This window comes from Solea solea, chromosome 11, assembly GCF_958295425.1.
Source record: "Solea solea chromosome 11, fSolSol10.1, whole genome shotgun sequence".
Taxonomy (NCBI): Eukaryota; Metazoa; Chordata; class Actinopteri; order Pleuronectiformes; family Soleidae; genus Solea; species Solea solea.
In genome coordinates, this window is record NC_081144.1 from 16,568,812 (window position 1) to 16,586,028 (window position 17,217).

General features: G+C 38.6%; 1 protein-coding gene across 2 annotated transcripts; it reads left to right on the forward strand.

Annotated features, from left to right (window-relative positions):
• Window positions 1–149: 149 nt before the first annotated feature.
• LOC131468483 (uncharacterized) lies at window positions 150–12,455 on the forward strand. 2 transcript variants are annotated; one of them, XM_058642785.1, is made up of 18 exons: window positions 150–323; window positions 1,652–1,892; window positions 2,693–2,797; window positions 2,962–3,066; window positions 3,231–3,335; window positions 3,500–3,604; window positions 3,769–3,873; window positions 4,038–4,142; window positions 4,307–4,411; window positions 5,505–5,594; window positions 5,942–6,012; window positions 6,165–6,812; window positions 6,947–7,648; window positions 7,909–9,673; window positions 10,194–10,370; window positions 10,724–10,900; window positions 11,168–11,214; window positions 11,507–12,455. In XM_058642785.1, exons 2-18 carry the CDS (start codon window positions 1,873–1,875, stop codon window positions 12,040–12,042), a joined length of 4,968 nt encoding a protein of 1,655 aa, XP_058498768.1. In that variant the 5' UTR covers window positions 150–323; window positions 1,652–1,872; the 3' UTR covers window positions 12,043–12,455. The 2 variants fall into 2 exon arrangements, with proteins under 2 accessions (XP_058498768.1, XP_058498769.1); XM_058642786.1 differs by lacking the exon at window positions 150–323 and adding an exon at window positions 343–1,221.
• Window positions 12,456–17,217: the final 4,762 nt, after the last annotated feature.

Genomic DNA, 17,217 nt, shown 5'->3' on the forward strand with positions numbered 1-17,217 from the left:
AAAGACGCCAAATCAGTATAGGGCCATAGTGCTAGACTGCCTTGTCAGGACACATCTCTTTTTATTCCATTTTAGTACCTCGTATATATGTTTTTCTCAATTTTTATGTAAATATTGGCTTTTCAAGAGTAATTTTTTGACGGTCCCTAAATAAGACCACGGAAGTCAAGAGCGATGGGTCGGACTTTGAACAAGCCGTGATCGTGCACCTATCTCGGGGTGGAGAGGGAGAGGGGTGTCGTTGAATCTGGAGCGAATGTCCGTTGAATATCCAACCTGAAACTGATTTCACCGCGGTCTGATTCGTATTCAGCAGCTTTAATGTACGTCATGTTCGCCTGAATTGTTCTAACTATAAATATGTGCCTCTCCAGATATAGTCGTTCTTAAATTAGGAGCTGTGGCCGAGGATCGTGTTTTTTCAAACCAGGTTGACGTGCACAAATGTAAAAAGACATGATCGAGTAGAGAAGCTGTGCGCCAACGGTGACGCTGTAGGCGCTGTTTTTACAGCTGTGCACAAGAACCAAGGGCGTAGGTTTCGGTTGGACTTACTAGCCAGTGGACTGTATAAATCGAATTGTCCTTTGGGCATGAATACAGTTTTCTGAATCTGAATATATTGTAACACTCTCAAGTGACGAGGAGACGTGTTCTCTCTTTCGCCGTTCCCGGCTATATTGATTGCATAATAGTGATGTGTCGTTCGTGAACGTTTCGTTCAAAATTAACTAATCTTTTATATGACTCGGGAGTAATGAGTCATCTCAGTGAGTGATTCGTTCATTTTCATGCAGTACCTTCCTTCGCCACATGGCAGACAGCTGCATAAGCTCAGTCAGCAGGACAGGAAACAGAAATGATTAGTTCAGGATTCACTCAACTGAGTGGTTCGTTCGTTCATTTTCATGCAGTACCTTCCTTCGCCACATGGCAGACCGCTGCATACGTTCAGTCAGCAGGACAGGAAACAGAAATGATTAGTTCAGGATTCACTCAACCGAGTGGTTCGTTCGTTTATTTTCATGCAGTACCTTCTTTCGCCACACGATGGCAGGCAGCTGCTTAACCTCAGCAGGAAAGGAAACAGAAATGATTAGTTCAGGATTCACTCAACTGGGCGAGCGTCGGTCCTTAGGTCACGTGACAGCTACCTAGTCACTGTTGTGCTGTTAAACAACAATGGCAGAAAGGATACAGGACACAAGTCACTTTATTGAGGTGTGTATTTGCTTTCCTAGGGTTTCATATGGTTTGAATTGCTTATGGCATTTTGTTTATTATACTTTGTCAGCTGAAGCAAACCATGTTAAGTGTTTGAGAACCGCAGTCTTTTTTTTTACAACGCCCACAAGAGGGATACAGCGCCAACCGCTGTAAAAATGAACGAAATGAACGAAATGACTCAAAAAAAGATTAGTTAAATTTACTGTCCGAGAGTAAAAGATCCGAGTCAGTAAGAAGAGTCGAACTTCCCATCACTATTGCATAACTCTTTTGCAGCCACAGTACATGTCTCTCACACACCACTCTTCACTTCCGGCGCTGAACCAACGTAAACACACTGGATGGGGGCGTGCTCTTAAACGTAGCTACGCTACAATATTACATTATCAAACTAATTCAAAATAACATTTTTGTATTTTTACAGTATGTAAGGCAACGAGTGGATCTGAGAATCTTCTCACCAACCAGCCAATACAATACATCTGGAAAACAAAGTGAATGAATGAATGAAGCAAATCATCTTCACTACAACTGTAACCTGGTGAAAAAGACAAGGAGCTTGAAAAATGTAACAGAGGAAGAAAAAAACAGCCTCAACCCTCAGCTTCACATGAGAGAAAAACCAAGGTGCCTGACGGACAAGTCATGGCCACATCAACTGAGGAGTAAGTGCATAGTGCAATATTACACTGTAAAAGTAATAGGTCTGTTTTTATATTAAAGTGTGGTTATATGAGGTACTGACAGAGAGTCAGCACTGACTTCTTCATCCTCACCCCTGCTGGGGGAAATAAGGTTACAGTCAGGGACTCAAGGACGATATTTTTAATCACAGTTATCAGAAAAATAATGCCTTTAATCTTACAGACGGAGGCAGACATGGCTCAACAACTCTGTCATGATGTAAAATTCCTGATTGGACTTTTTAGAGTGGAGAGTGAGTGGTTTAGAAAGTGAGGCAAACTTCAGTTACCATTCTGTACAAGAGTGAGAAAAAATTGTAAACATATTGTTAGGCTAAGAGTTATATGGTGAGCCGTCTGTTAATTGGCTAAAAAGTTGTTGTTTTTTTATGTCTTAGGCTGGATGTCAGTGCTGGAAGTGTGCTGGCATCGCGAACAGCAAAGACTGCGCTCTACTATGTGCTAGTACTTCAGTTAGAGCTGATGTACAAATAAAAAAGGTCTACAATAGACACGTGACATGGGTGGGGCAGTGGCTGGCACTGTTGCCTCACAACAAAAAGATAACAGATAAACTATTCACATAGTTACAAGAGACATTTCCTTTTGTATTCTACAAGACAAACATAAGTCACTAGTTCACAGCAGCCTTAAAACAATAAAAAAATACTTCTATGTTGAATATAGGTCTTTGACATAAGGGCAATATTTCATAATTTCAATGCTCAGTAAAAAGACTATTAAGAAATTATTAACTGAATGATTATCTTCACTGTTTACAGCGAGTTTGTGACAGAAAGGCCAGACTCTCCTTTAAACAGCGGTGTTTCTTTAAAAAGTGACAGATCCATGGGCAAGCCCATCAACTTCACTCATGATGAACAAAGGTAAGATACAGCAATTATGATAATATTGGGACTTGGAGAGAATTGGATTTGGGGATAAAGGGAAAACAGTCTGAACAAAAGTAGTACATTAAAAGACTAAAATACAGCTGAATATGTAAAGCTTTGACAATGAACAAAACTTTAAACAATTTTTGTATTTACAGCCAGTTTGTGACAGAAAGGCCAGACTCTCCTATAAACAGCGGTGTTTCTTTAAAAAGTGACCGATCCATGGGCAAGCCCATCAACTTCACTCATGATGAACAAAGGTAAGATACAGCAATTATGATAATATTGGGACTTGGAGAGAATTGGATTTGGGGATAAAGGGAAAACAGTCTGAACAAAAGTAGTACATTAAAAGACTAAAATACAGCTGAATATGTAAAGCTTTGACAATGAACAAAACTTTAAACAATTTTTGTATTTACAGCCAGTTTGTGACAGAAAGGCCAGACTCTCCTATAAACAGCGGTGTTTCTTTAAAAAGTGACAGATCCATGGGCAAGCCCATCAACTTCACTCATGATGAACCAGGGTAAGATACAGCAATTATGATAATATTGGGACTTGGAGAGAATTGGATTTGGGGATAAAGGGAAAACAGTCTGAACAAACGCAGCACATTAAAAGACTAAAATACAGCTGAATATGTAAAGCTTTGACAATGAACAAAACTTTAAACAATTTTTGTATTTACAGCCAGTTTGTTACAGAAAGGCCAGACTCTCCTATAAACAGCTGTGTTTCTTTAAAAAGTGACAGATCCATGGGCAAGCCCATCAACTTCACTCATGATGAACCAGGGTAAGATACAGCAATTATGATAATATTGGGACTTGGAGAGAATTGGATTTGGGGATAAAGGGAAAACAGTCTGAACAAACGTAGCACATTAAAAGACTAAAATACAGCTGAATATGTAAAGCTTTGACAATGAACAAAACTTTAAACAATTTTTGTATTTACAGCCAGTTTGTTACAGAAAGGCCAGACTCTCCTATAAAAAGCGATGTTTCTTTAAAAAGTGACAGATCCATGGGCAAGCCCATCAACTTCACTCATGATGAACAAAGGTAAGATACAGCAATTATGATAATATTGGGACTTGGAGAGAATTGGATTTGGGGATAAAGGGAAAACAGTCTGAACAAACGTAGCACATTAAAAGACTAAAATACAGCTGAATATGTAAAGCTTTGACAATGAACAAAACTTTAAACAATTTTTGTATTTACAGCCAGTTTGTTACAGAAAGGCCAGACTCTCCTATAAACAGCTGTGTTTCTTTAAAAAGTGACAGATCCATGGGCAAGCCCATCAACTTCACTCATGATGAACCAGGGTAAGATACAGCAATTATGATAATATTGGGACTTGGAGAGAATTGGATTTGGGGATAAAGGGAAAACAGTCTGAACAAACGTAGCACATTAAAAGACTAAAATACAGCTGAATATGTAAAGCTTTGACAATGAACAAAACTTTAAACAATTTTTGTATTTACAGCCAGTTTGTTACAGAAAGGCCAGACTCTCCTATAAAAAGCGATGTTTCTTTAAAAAGTGACAGATCCATGGGCAAGCCCATCAACTTCACTCATGATGAACCCAGGTAAGCAGTGTTGCCAACTCATCAGTAAGGAAAGTAGCTACTGGCTGTGTCCTAAAAGTCACTAGGAGACGCTAAATTAAATTAAAATAAAATCTAAAATTAAAAAAAAAAAAAAAAAAAAAAAAAAAGAAAGTGGCAGCCTGTGGCCAAGTGGAAAGGGAACTTGGCTTGTAACCGGCAGGTCGCCGGTTCAAGTCCCCACCAGGTCGAAAGGGCTGGGGTACCCCTGAGCAAGGTACCCAACCCCCATTGCTCCCCGGGCGCTACTCAGTTATTGTCACAAGTCACAATTCCAACTCCTTTATCTGCGCGAACGGGGCTCGGGGAAAATTTGAATTTCTAACACTGAATTGTTTCAGATCGGATCGATTGCTTCTCCCTGGTGTCCGGTATGTTGACGCTGGCTCTCTTGACTTTTTTTCTCTTTAATTTTTTTACACTGAATTTTTTGTGACTGAATTTTTTGACACAGATTTTTTTGTGACTGAATTTTTTGACACTGATTTTTTTGCGAATGGTTTTTTTTAGACATTGTATTCTTTTACACTGAATTTATTTTAACGTTGAAAAGAAAAATCAAAGGCAAAAAAAAATTCAGTCTTAGAAATCGAATTCAAGATGGCACGGATTTACTTCCATACCATGGCACCTCCTGTTTGTTAGGAAGTAAAACAATGCGTGATTTGAGTCTCACCCAAAAGTCAGTAACACACTGTAAATTACACATTAAAGTTCTAATATAATATGAAACATGTTTAAAATTTGAGGCTTAAATTTTGATATTGTTAGAGATTTTGACTAGTGAAGTGAATAGAAACAGTTAAGACAGATTACAGAAGATATGTGATGATTGAGTCTGATTGACACAAGTGCAACTAGGTGAATGCCATGTGAAAGAGTCCAGACACCGATGATGATGCTGGTATGACTTGCTGAGACTGATGCATGATGATGATATGAATCTGCCAAGACTGGGCTTTGATGGGGAGGTGGAGGATGTGCAAAACAGTAGAAGACAAAAGAGTAGTTTTCCTGACTGAACATTGACTGCAGCTGTATTTCCACAATCTGTGTCTCCAAACTGGCCTAACAGAAAAGGATCAGGGTCTTCTGCAGCCAGCAGTGCTTCTATGGCAAGTGACAGGTCTATCAGCAAACCTATCAACAAAGATGACCAACCAAGGTAAGACATGAGTGCAAATATTAATAATTTCAATGCTCTTGTCCAAGTCATCACTGTTTAAGGCCAGGACTAAATCAGGACTAAATCCAGACTTTATCAGTACAACACTGGTGAAAGATGTTATAAATACATTTTACGGTTTGATTATAAAGTAATTTTCTACAATATTTATGTCTGAGCCCATTTGAGAAACAGAGACCAGTCTCTCCCACAAACAGAGATACAGTACATCCTATAAAAGCAAAATGTTATCTTCAAAATTAAAAAATAAAAAGCTAACATCTAAACAACATGAGTGGGAACTGCTTTCTCTCCGCTGAAGTTATAATGTTTTGTCTGCGCTTAAGTTCTTTCCAGTCACGTCGTCAAAAGAGAACGGATGACCCTCTCAACTTCATCCCTAACCCTGAAGAATATGGTACTAAAACATACAGTTTTCAACATTCTATATTCATAGCCAGTCTCTGGGTTTAGCTAGCATTGTGTGCTAGTTTGCATTATATTAAGTCCAAAATAACTACAGTGTTATTTATAGTGTCCTTATATCTCTATTGTCTTTTTTCTCATTAGAAACAAATGACCAACACAACACACTGCCAGCACTCCTGAAGAAGAGAATCCTCAGAATGTATGGGGATGACTATGGGGATGAGAGTAAAAACAAATCCAACACAGACCTCTTTGAGATAAAAGCTGCCAAAAAAAAGAATAAGCAACTGAAAAACTACAATAAAATATTCAAACCTTCAAAGGACCATGCAATGCGAACAGTGCTGACAAAGGGTGTAGATGGAATAGGCAAAACATTCAAGACAAAGCAGATGATTGTTGACTGGGCAAAAGGAAAATCCAACAAACACATTGACTTGATAGTGACATATGATTTCGATGAACTAAATTCAAAAAGAGACAAGTTTCAAAGCATGGAAGATCTCCTTAATAATTTTTTCGGTGACATTGAACAACATACAGTTCCCATCTATGGTGAATTTAAAATAGCCTTTGTCCTCGACGGCCTGGAGAAATGTGAACTTGACCTTGACTTTGAAAAGAAAGAGGACTTGACTGACATAAAAGAGCAGGCCTCAATCGATGTGCTGCTAACAAGCCTCATCAAGGGGAAGCTGCTCCCCTCTGCCCGACTCTGGATCATCACTCAACCTTCAGGAGTGGACAAGATTCCACCTGAGTATATTCACAAAGTGACTGAATGTCGAGGTAAGAAACTTAACACTTCCATAGCTAATAATATATTGGCATTCATGTCTTACTGTTTTTTCTTGACGAATGTTATTATGATCAGAAAATACTACAAAAGTTTCTTAATATGCTGAATTTTTCTGTTCATTCAGAGACCTCAGAGCGCAGAAAGCAGCTGATATCAAAACTATGGGAAAGATATTCTAGAGAAAATGCTCAAACTAGAGATGAAACCCATCCTAACCAAGAAAATATCGAACACATTATTAGAGAAAACAGTGCTGGTGAGGTTGAAGACAAAAATGAAAAGACACTGCCAAGGTCAGTGACAAGAGTAGATAAGATATCTGATATCTTCAATGATGAAAAAAAGAAGAAAATCAAGAAGGTGTTGACAATCAAACAACCGGATATTGGCAAAACCTTCTATGTGGAGAAATTCATTGAAGAGTGGACTAAAAAAAACAAGTCATGGTTAGGTTTAAAATCTTTTAAAGATGAGGAACTTCTATTTGCACTGAACCTCAGTCAACTTAATTCGATAAAAGACAAAACACCCAGCATGAGAGAACTTATTAATGAGTTCTTTCAGGAAACCAAAAAGTCAGTAATCTCTGACTATGAAAGTTTCAAAGTTATATTTCTCTTGGATGAACTGGACTCCTGTCAACTTCCTCTCGACTTTAAGAGTGACATGATTAAAGATGTCACAAAACGAGCACCTGTGGGTGTGCTCCTGACAAACCTCATCCAAGGAAACCTGTTCCCTTCTGCCAAACTCTGGTTAATCTCTGGACCTTCACCTCTGAAAGATCTGCCCGACGGCATATTTGACAGGACAACAGAAATACGAGGTAAACACATGAGAGGAGAAGTATGGGTACATTCACATCCCAGCATTTCACAAGTGCAACTGAGCTATGTTGAATTGATTTAATAACACTTTTATAACACAGTTTTCAACACAGGACACTAAATGTTAATGTGCTTCATAATGTGTCAAGTCAATTGATTTAATAGGTGACCACTACCTTTACTTGTGTTACGCTACAGTGCTACACTATTGCATCACAACAGAAATTCTTTATTTATTCATGTCAGTCGTCTTTTACAGAGAAGCCTGATGTCGCAAGTCAAAGGAAACTTAAATCCCAGCTGAAGGAGAAATATACCTGGGTAGGAGAGGGGATTGATCAGCAGAAAACGTCTGCTCTTCTGAATAATATCTACACACCTCTCTACATCATAACAGGAGAGAGGGGAGAGGTCAATGTTCAACATGAAACCAGACAAGTTCAAGAGGCAAAATTCAAACCAGTGAAAGAAGAAATCAACATTGAATGTCATGAAATCTTCAAACCTGCATGTGGTGAAAATATACCAATTAGAACTGCTCTAACATTAGGAGTGGCAGGGATTGGAAAATCATTTGCATCAATGAAGTTCATCCTGGACTGGGCTGAAGGTGGTGTTAATAAAAACATCAACTTCATATTTCCACTTCCTTTCCGGGAGCTGAATCTGATGAAAGGTGGAGAATACAGTTTTGAGGAACTTATTCATCAGTTCTTTCCCATTATGAAGACATCAGAAATAACCAACTATGACAAGTACCAAATTCTGATTGTCCTGGATGGTCTTGATGAATGTCGCTGTGATCTAAACTTCAGTGAAAGTATTCATTTAGCAGATGTGAAAAAGGAAAGCACAGTGAATGTGCTGCTGGCAAACCTTATCAAAGGCAACTTGCTTCCTAAAGCCCAAATCTGGATCACCTCCCGACCAGCCGCATCCAATAATATCCCTGCTGATAAAGTTCAGCGGGTTACAGAGGTGCGAGGATTTAATGATGAACACAAGCAGGAGTACTTCAAGAAGAGATTCGATAAAGATTTCGAGGGAATCTTTTCACATATCAAGACATCGAGGAGCCTTTTCATCATGTGTCACATCCCAGTCTTTTGTTGGATCACTGCAAAGGTTCTGGAGGACTTTGTGCAACGACACCCAGAAGAGGAGATGCCCAAGACTTTGACTGACATGTACATATGCTTTCTCTTGCTGCAATGCAGACAGGCTAATGTGAAGTATGAAAAAGACAAGACTGATTCTTGCTGGAACGAAAGAAACAAGGAAACAATCTTATCTTTGGCACAACTCGCCTTTGAAGAGACAGAGAAAGGAAACTTTCTCTTCACGCAAGAAGACCTGCCAGGTCACGTTGACGTAAAGTCTGCGATCTTCTCTGGGTTATTTACTCAGGTCAAACGAGAGTGTAGTGTGCTGCAGAAGGACTTTTTCTGTTTTGTCCATCTGAGCATTCAAGAGTTCCTGGCAGCTCTTCATGTGTTTTATACATTCAAAAACAGTGGTGAAAATCTGCTAATGAAGCAAGCTTCAGCAGCTGCAGCCTTTTCTGCGTCAGACTTCTACAAGACAGCAGTGGACAAGGCTTTAGACAGTAAAAATGGAGACTGGGATCTGTTCCTTCGCTTCCTGCTTGGTCTTTCTCAGGAGAACAATCAAGACTTACTGTACGGGTTGCTGGAAAAGTCCCAAAACAACGAGACAAATGAGGAAACAATTGATTACATCAAAGGGAAGATCAGTGACGAAATCAAGGATTCAGATAAAAACCTCAACCTTTTCCACTGTTTGAATGAGCTGAACGATCACTCTCTCGTAAATGAAGTTAGGAAGTACCTGCAATCAGAAACACTGCCATTTGAAAAGTTCTCTGCCTCCCAGTGGTCAGCTCTGACTTTTGTTCTGCTGATGTCAGATGAGAATCTTGATGTGTTTGATCTGAAGAAGTACCAGAAATCAGAGAAGGTTCTTCTGGGAATGTTGCCAGTCGTCAAAGTAGCTAAAACAGCTTTGTAAGTAGCCTACTTTAAAAAGTACTCTTCTTGCATATTTGATTTCAACTTGCAATGTAAAACAAAATAGAATTATTTCAGAATTATGGAAACCAGAATTTTTAAAGGATTATCTTTCTTAAGGTCGTATCATGCTCCTCTTTAATAAAATCTTTTTCAGCTCTTTATTAGGGGGCACTGATTTGTCAGTGATTTCAAATCCTTCATTTGCTTACGCATAGAGCAGACACTCAGCAAGTTGCACTTACACAGTATGTAAATCGCTGAAATCAAATGTTTCGTATCGATGAGACTGGATCTGGTTCTGTTGGTTAGTTCGGTTTAGTTTATTAGGATCCTTATTAGCCATTACAGTAGGGAAGAGCTACTTCAATAAATCCACAGTAACGTATTACAATACAATTTTAAAATGGAGGAAAACAACAAGATCATACTGTCTCAGGCACATTCAACTAACCTGCATATTGTGAGAACTAGCACCTGCCAAACAGTAACCAACTAAAACGGTTTCTCTTCACAGGTTGAGTTGGTGCAAGCTCTCTGAGGAGTCTTGTAAAGGTCTAACATCCTCAGTGCTCAGTTCTTCATCCTCTAATCTCACAAAGCTGGATCTGAATCATAATGATCTGCTGGATTCAGGTGTGGAGCTGCTTGCTGAAGGCCTGGGGAGTTTGCATTGCCTACTAGAGACTGTTAAGTAAGTGTATACTGAAGTTACTATATGATTCATGGTGAGTGGTAGAGACCACACACACATTTACATTGATGTTTGAATGTAAGTCTTCTGCTCTTGAGTGAATGTTGAAGAAACTTTTAATTTTAATTGCTTTATAAATCTTTAGGAAAAACATACTTATGCACACTGTTTATTTTACAAATATGTGGCAAAACATTTGTCAGCAATTAAATATCTTTGTTAAAAAAAATTCTATCATGTTATGAATTGCTATTTAATTATAACCAGTACATATGCTTAGTAGTAGAATTTAGGAGGATGTGGAAATCAGAAAGAATAACATGTAAAATGTGTTTGTGTTTGTGTGTGTGTAGTCTAGCAGGCTGTCAGGTGACAGAGAAAGGCTGCTCTGCTATAGCCTCAGCTCTAAATTCCAACAAACATTCCCACCTGAAGCAACTGGATCTCAGTTATAATCATCCAGGTGACAACGGGTCAAAGATGCTGACTGATATAAAAGATGATCCAAAAAAGAAACTGAACACTCTGTGGTACGTTACGATTGCACTGTGTGTTTTTGTGTGTCACTGGTTCTACTGCTTATATTGACACTGTATCAACAGTATTGTAGATGGAAAGCAGGATCACTACATTCATTTCAGGTTAAATGCACTAGTTCTCCATACGCTAAGTTAAATTGTTATACGTACCTGTTAAAATGCTTTACAACAGAACAAGATCAACCTTAAAATATATTGATTGTTTTCAGTGGCTTTTGCTGTCATTTTGATTTTTTTAATTGTCTTCATTTTGTGCAGTTTGGACCATGGTGGAATACATCGGTTAAAGCCAGGACTGAAAAAATGTAAGTTATTGTTTATTAATATGAGTCTGACATATATATGTATATACACACACGTATGTATACATATGTATATATTTATATATATATATATATATATATATATATATATATATATAAACTGTACATATATATCTATATATATATATATATATATATATATATATATATACATATATATTCAGTTGCAAAACAAATCAATGCTTAATGTTTTTCTTTAAATCTATGCAGTCTACTACTTGCACAAGAACTACTCAACTCACTGACTTGTACGTGTTGTTTGTCTCTCTGTTAGATGGTGTAGATTTGGTGTTTGATATAAACACAGCAAACCGGAGGCTTTCTGTACTGGGCAAGAAAGTAAAAACTTCAGATGATGTGAGGGAGAGGGATGTCACCTTGAAGCAGGACAAAAGTAAATGGACTAACATTTTTTGTGACAGATCTGAAATGCTAAACAAAGGCTTAACCGGCCTCTGCTACTGGGAGGTAGAGTGGGCAGGAAGGGTGGGCATTGCAGTGGCATATGAAAAAGTGGGCAGACAATTGGACAAAAGGGGTGGCCTCGGGTGCAACGACATATCATGGAGTCTGGAATGCTCAGCGACTGGATACACTGCCAAGACTGGAAACAAAACGGTTCGTATTAAATCTGAGGTTTGCCAGAAAATAGCAGTGTTTCTGGATTGGGACGGTGGTCGTCTGAGTTATTACAGTGTTACACCAGCAAAGCTGAGCCACATCCACACCTTTTATGCCAAATTCACAAAACCACTCTTCCCAGGCTTCTGGTTTAAGAAGGGCTCTGTGACTTTGTGCAACATAGACTGAACTCCTGAACTCCATGTGGCAGGAAAAGGTAATTGTACTTGATGATAGCTACGCAAAAGCAGAACTGCATCATTTCAGTACAACGATATGTGAGATTAATTGGTCATGCTGTTCTTTACGGGAAAGCTCTTCAGTGGTACTGACACTGAGGTGATGAGCTGAACAGTTTAACGAATGAACAAAAAAACCTAAAAACAATAAATTAAAACTGTGACGCACAAGTTGTTAACAACTGTTTACACTGGGAGCATTTCATTTTAACATGTGTACATAATTATTGTATTCACAGTATTAAAGTAATTTAAAGTTGTCAGAGGCAGTTTTGAGCTCACCCACTGATGGTCATACAAGTAACATGTAGAATACAGTAAACGACTCCTCGACTAAGACGATGATGACGACAAAAAAAGAAATGTATACATCGCACTTACAACTAGCACTTCATAGTTTGGCTTACTTGAAGCTCTTACTTACTTCTAGCTCTTATTTGTACCCAAATGTTTAAATGCACTTATTGTAAGTCGCTTTGGATAAAAGCGTCTGCTAAATGACATGTAATGTAATGTAATGTAATGAATGACGTTAATGCCTTATGCTGTTTTCATATAATCACAAATATCATTCATTTATGTGAATAAAAAGACGTTTGCTTTCACTGCTATTTCCAAAGTGTATTTTCTTTATTATACTTTGTGTTTTGTCAGCTATTTCATTCTCATTCTTTTAGCTGTAACATTGTGGCTCATAATTATAGTGTGTTCCAGTGTTCCAACTATCAGTCAACCAACCACTCTTCATTTATATGGCACTTTTCACACAGAGGAAATATAACACATAAAAACGCGATGTCACACCTGAGTGAAGCACATATCTTCACTAAATAAAACTCAGTACAGTGCATGGATGTGGAAAAGTGTTTACATGATATAATGTTTAAAACACAGTATTTGTTTCATATAATCATGCACTGCTGAGTTGATTGTGATTGGGGTGGAGCCTCGTAACTAATTCAAGCCAAATCTTGAAAATAAATGACAACCAAAACACACATCAGGGCAATAAGAATTGACCCTAAAATGACAAAAATCATAATTGCCATACTTCAACGTTTTAGTCTGTTAACATTATATTATATAACATAGTATTATAATCAATCAGTGGAGGAGTTCTGGCTTCACATTTGCAGAGCTGTCATCCGGTCTGTCTTTAAATACAGCCAATTTCATAAGCTGTTCATTTGAAGTTGAACTGTTGTGATTACTGAACAGTTGACACAGGATTCATTCCAAAATCAATGTTGGCAATCTCACAGTCCTCAAGCCAAACACTGAGAGACAAAATGTCAAATATCCTGAAGATTATTGAGTAATTTCAACTTAAATGAGAAACTCTAGTTCGATACCTGGGGCCAACCGACCGACTAAGCAGGGTGATAGTAACCTAAAATATTTACAATAGCAGAAAAAAACATTGCATGTCTTCAGGTCATGATGCATCCAGTACCTGTATCTTCATAAAACAAGCACAAGCACAGTGTTCACAATGGTACAACCAGCAGCACACTGAATGCCTCTTTGCACAAGTTGCCTCATTGTATTTAAAAACCTAATTGTTGACCAAATCTTTGAAGATGCTGAAAACCGACCGATAAAACATTCAGTCCTGGTCCCACATCACAGAGAGCATAACAACAACAGACCTGTTTGATTAATTCAGAGCCTTTCCTGTTTCTGCTGCTTTCACTCCGGACCGTTGATCTGTGGCTGCTAATTGACACCACATTTGGAGCGCCTCACGCGCTCTCTGTCCCACTCCACCTCTGTCTCTGAAGATTTGTTTTGATTAGAGAGCTGCCTATGCTGAATGAATGAGTGTTTGTATGGTTTTGCTGAATGGAGACCATGGACTTTGTATGCCTGTGTGTCACAGCTTTGAAGTGAAAAGCAGGGATTTCTCCTGCAGCCTACTGTTCAGAGGCGTTTTTAAACTCCAGGATCAGTGTGTAACATCTAGGGGGGCAGAATTCATTATACTATGCATAAATATGTTTGTATAACTGTACAACTTGGTTTTAAATAAAATGAATAAGCCTTTAATGTGTTAAAGGCAAGGGCCATGGTTTAGGGAGGATGCCATCTTGCGCCACCATGTTGCTACAGCAGCTTGAACGCACGTTTTGAAGTGAAAGATTATTATGGAAAAGAAAGAATTCAGATCCATCCACATGAACCCAAGGCATAAAAGAATGAAGAAGAAGGAGGGAACGAGAGAGAGAGAGAGAGAGTTGTGAAAGTGTTTCTGGTATGAGAAAGTCCACACAATCTTGAGAAAGGGAGGGGGAGTGGAGTGTTTGTTGCAGTCTCCCCTTAAATGTGAATATTTTCTTAATTTCTTTGCTCCATAAAACACATTCATCATTTAAACTGTATCATTTTGGATTGTGGACAAAAACAAGATATTTGAGAACCTCATTATTTCCAGGTTTGACAAAGACTGATCAACTGATTTTAACGTTCTCTGAAATTTTATGGGGCAAACGATTACTCGGATGCATCGAGAAAATTACCGACAGATGAATCGATTATGAAAATAATCGTTAGTTACAGCTCTACATTTTTATATCTTTAGTTTTGGGTAAAAAGGCAACTTTTTAGATTGTGAGATGTGTTTAGTATTTTACAGTGTTTCCAATTGTCTCAACGGGGCGTCATCACCTGAGTACTTTGGTTTCTTTCTAACTTACACAGTAGTCATGTAAGTCTAAATGACAAATGACACTATAACACACTGTAACATAAGCAAATCCATTCCGGAACGTCACTCTAAGAGTTTGTGGAAGTAATTGTGGCTTTGTGTATTATCTGTCTATATGTATTTTTAAGTTTTGTACATTATTTTATGTTATTGTCCATTTAGTTTTACATTCTGGCGAGTTTGAATTTTAAAAAATGAGCCACATGCACTTAAAACCACACTGTGTTTGTCCAGGAATAAACAATGAGGAACACGCTACCTAACCTGTGTCATTTTTGTTATTTTGCTGTGAAATAAAAACCATGCTCACCTGTTTAAATTCTTGCACTATAACACTGGTCAAGTTTTAGATCAGTCAAATAACAGCAATTCACAAGAGAGTTTGGTTTGTTTGTTACAAAAAAAGAACTTCTGGTGTGAGAAGAAACAGGAATAACATGTTCTGCAAACACAGACACACACACACACACACACGTCAGACTCGTCTGCAGAGCTGTGATTTACTATCCTCCTGAGTTGACTTTCTCCTTAGCACTTCACCTTCCTTTATCTCTTTCAGTCAAAACTAAATATTTAAACTTCAACATTTCTCTCAATATCAACCTGAGTGCTCATTCAAATAAGTGATTTGTGACTTTACTCTCCATCCTTGTGCGCTTCGTCTTTACCAGGCCCCAGCATAAACCCCATTCATCAACAGGGTCAACCATGTGCAGTGCGCTGCATTCACTTCACCCAGCACATACGACCTGGTTAAACAAAAGGAAGCTGTGGTTGCCCTGTGATTTAGTAAGCTGCAGAGTAAGGCAAGTGCAGCCCAACTATTTTAAACATATGTGACATTGTGTGAATGATTGAAAACAAGGGCTTTCAGCACCTTTCACTTCCAACTCCTCATTCCGTTGCCCTGCAGCCTGGACAGACAAAGTGAATTAAGCTCTGGCAACTGTAGTCTTGCAGGTATCACATGCTTGTCATCTAATACTGTGGCTATCAGATGTTACATTCTGTGTGTTTCCTTGTGGGTCTGTGTGAGTTGTAGTAGTGCTGTTGTTATGTGTGTGTGTGTGTGTGTGTGTGTGTACTCCAGCTGTCATTTAATCCATCCATCCCAGGGTTGCTCTGCTCCCACCCCAAGCATCCACTCTTACAGACCAATCACATTCCACATTCCTCCACCTTCCCAGGATCCTTGGAACCCAGGGTGCACGGCTGCAGGGCGTTGCCATGGCACTGGGGTGATGAGGTCACCGCCTTTGGTACTTAAATGATTAGATTAGACCTAAAGGGGTAAAATAGGAACGGACAAGAGCGAGAGAAAGAGGGAGGGTGGGAGGGAGTGAGGACGTGCATTAGGATACTCGCTACTGAAACATTTGTATTTGTCCACATGCAAATGTAATTATCAAATATAATTATGAGGATCCTCACTGACACAATGTGTTTACTAGCATAATGGTGGTCTTTAGGGACCATCATGTTTTTTTTAAATCCTGTTAATCTGTGTGGAAAAATTAAATACAAATAAGCATTTGTTACAAGCAAGACGAAGACCACCCTGGTCACATAGGGTAAGGGGCTTATGTCTATGATTATGTCTATGAGTGCCCTCACAACTATGGAGAGATGTGTGTGTGTCTGGATTTGCTGTGCAAGATCTGGTCATATATCGCTCAACACTTCCCAGCTCGTCTGTCTGTCTGTCTAAACAGAAAAAACACATTTGACAAGTGTCAAATGTCTGGATATTATTTTATCCTCAATGACTCACAACAGAAGGACAAACACCAAAGCTTTGGGGCAATAGGAAGTTTAACCACTCACGTAGGTGCTGCACTAACATCTGGCAGATGCCCTTGTAATATAACAAGCAACAAAGGTGCAAGTGCACCTGCCTGATTGTTTAATTGCATATTATTCCCCAAACACACTCAGGATTAATTAAGAGACTAAATACAACCCTTTGATTTGTTTTCTCTGCCATTAAACTAGCAAGTAGAAGTGGACACACCATACACCTTTAAAGCACCTGCACCATGTGCTTTAAACCAGTAAATATGATCTTAAAACCCCTTATTTGAAGGTATTATTACTTATCTAAGCTGAATGTTTTTTATTATTTGTTTGCGTTTGCTTGTGCTTTCTTAAGATGCAGTAAAACTAACTCTCACTGTAGAAAACAGATTAGGACGTGAGGAGAGGAGAGACGCACACGCAGCTGTGAATCAGTCACAATTTACCTTTCCAGATGTTAAATATTTAATTTACACAGGGGTGCTAATGCTGTCATGAGAAGACAGACAGCCAATATAACAGGGCATGTTTTCTGACATGCATGATGACATGTTCCGTTGAAGTGGAAACAGAAAAAAAACACCTGCTTATTGTTATCTAACCAAAATTTGGCCTCCTGCGGATTAT

What these genes read in the sequence shown, in the direction of transcription:
- LOC131468483 (XM_058642785.1), top strand. Translation starts at nt 1,873, where the DNA reads ATGGCCACATCAACTGAGGA. An exon ending in CCCTAACCCTGAAGAATATG is followed by an intron (nt 6,013 to 6,164) that starts GTACTAAAACAT and finishes TTTTCTCATTAG; the next exon opens with AAACAAATGACCAACACAAC. An exon ending in CAAAGTGACTGAATGTCGAG is followed by an intron (nt 6,813 to 6,946) that starts GTAAGAAACTTA and finishes CTGTTCATTCAG; the next exon opens with AGACCTCAGAGCGCAGAAAG.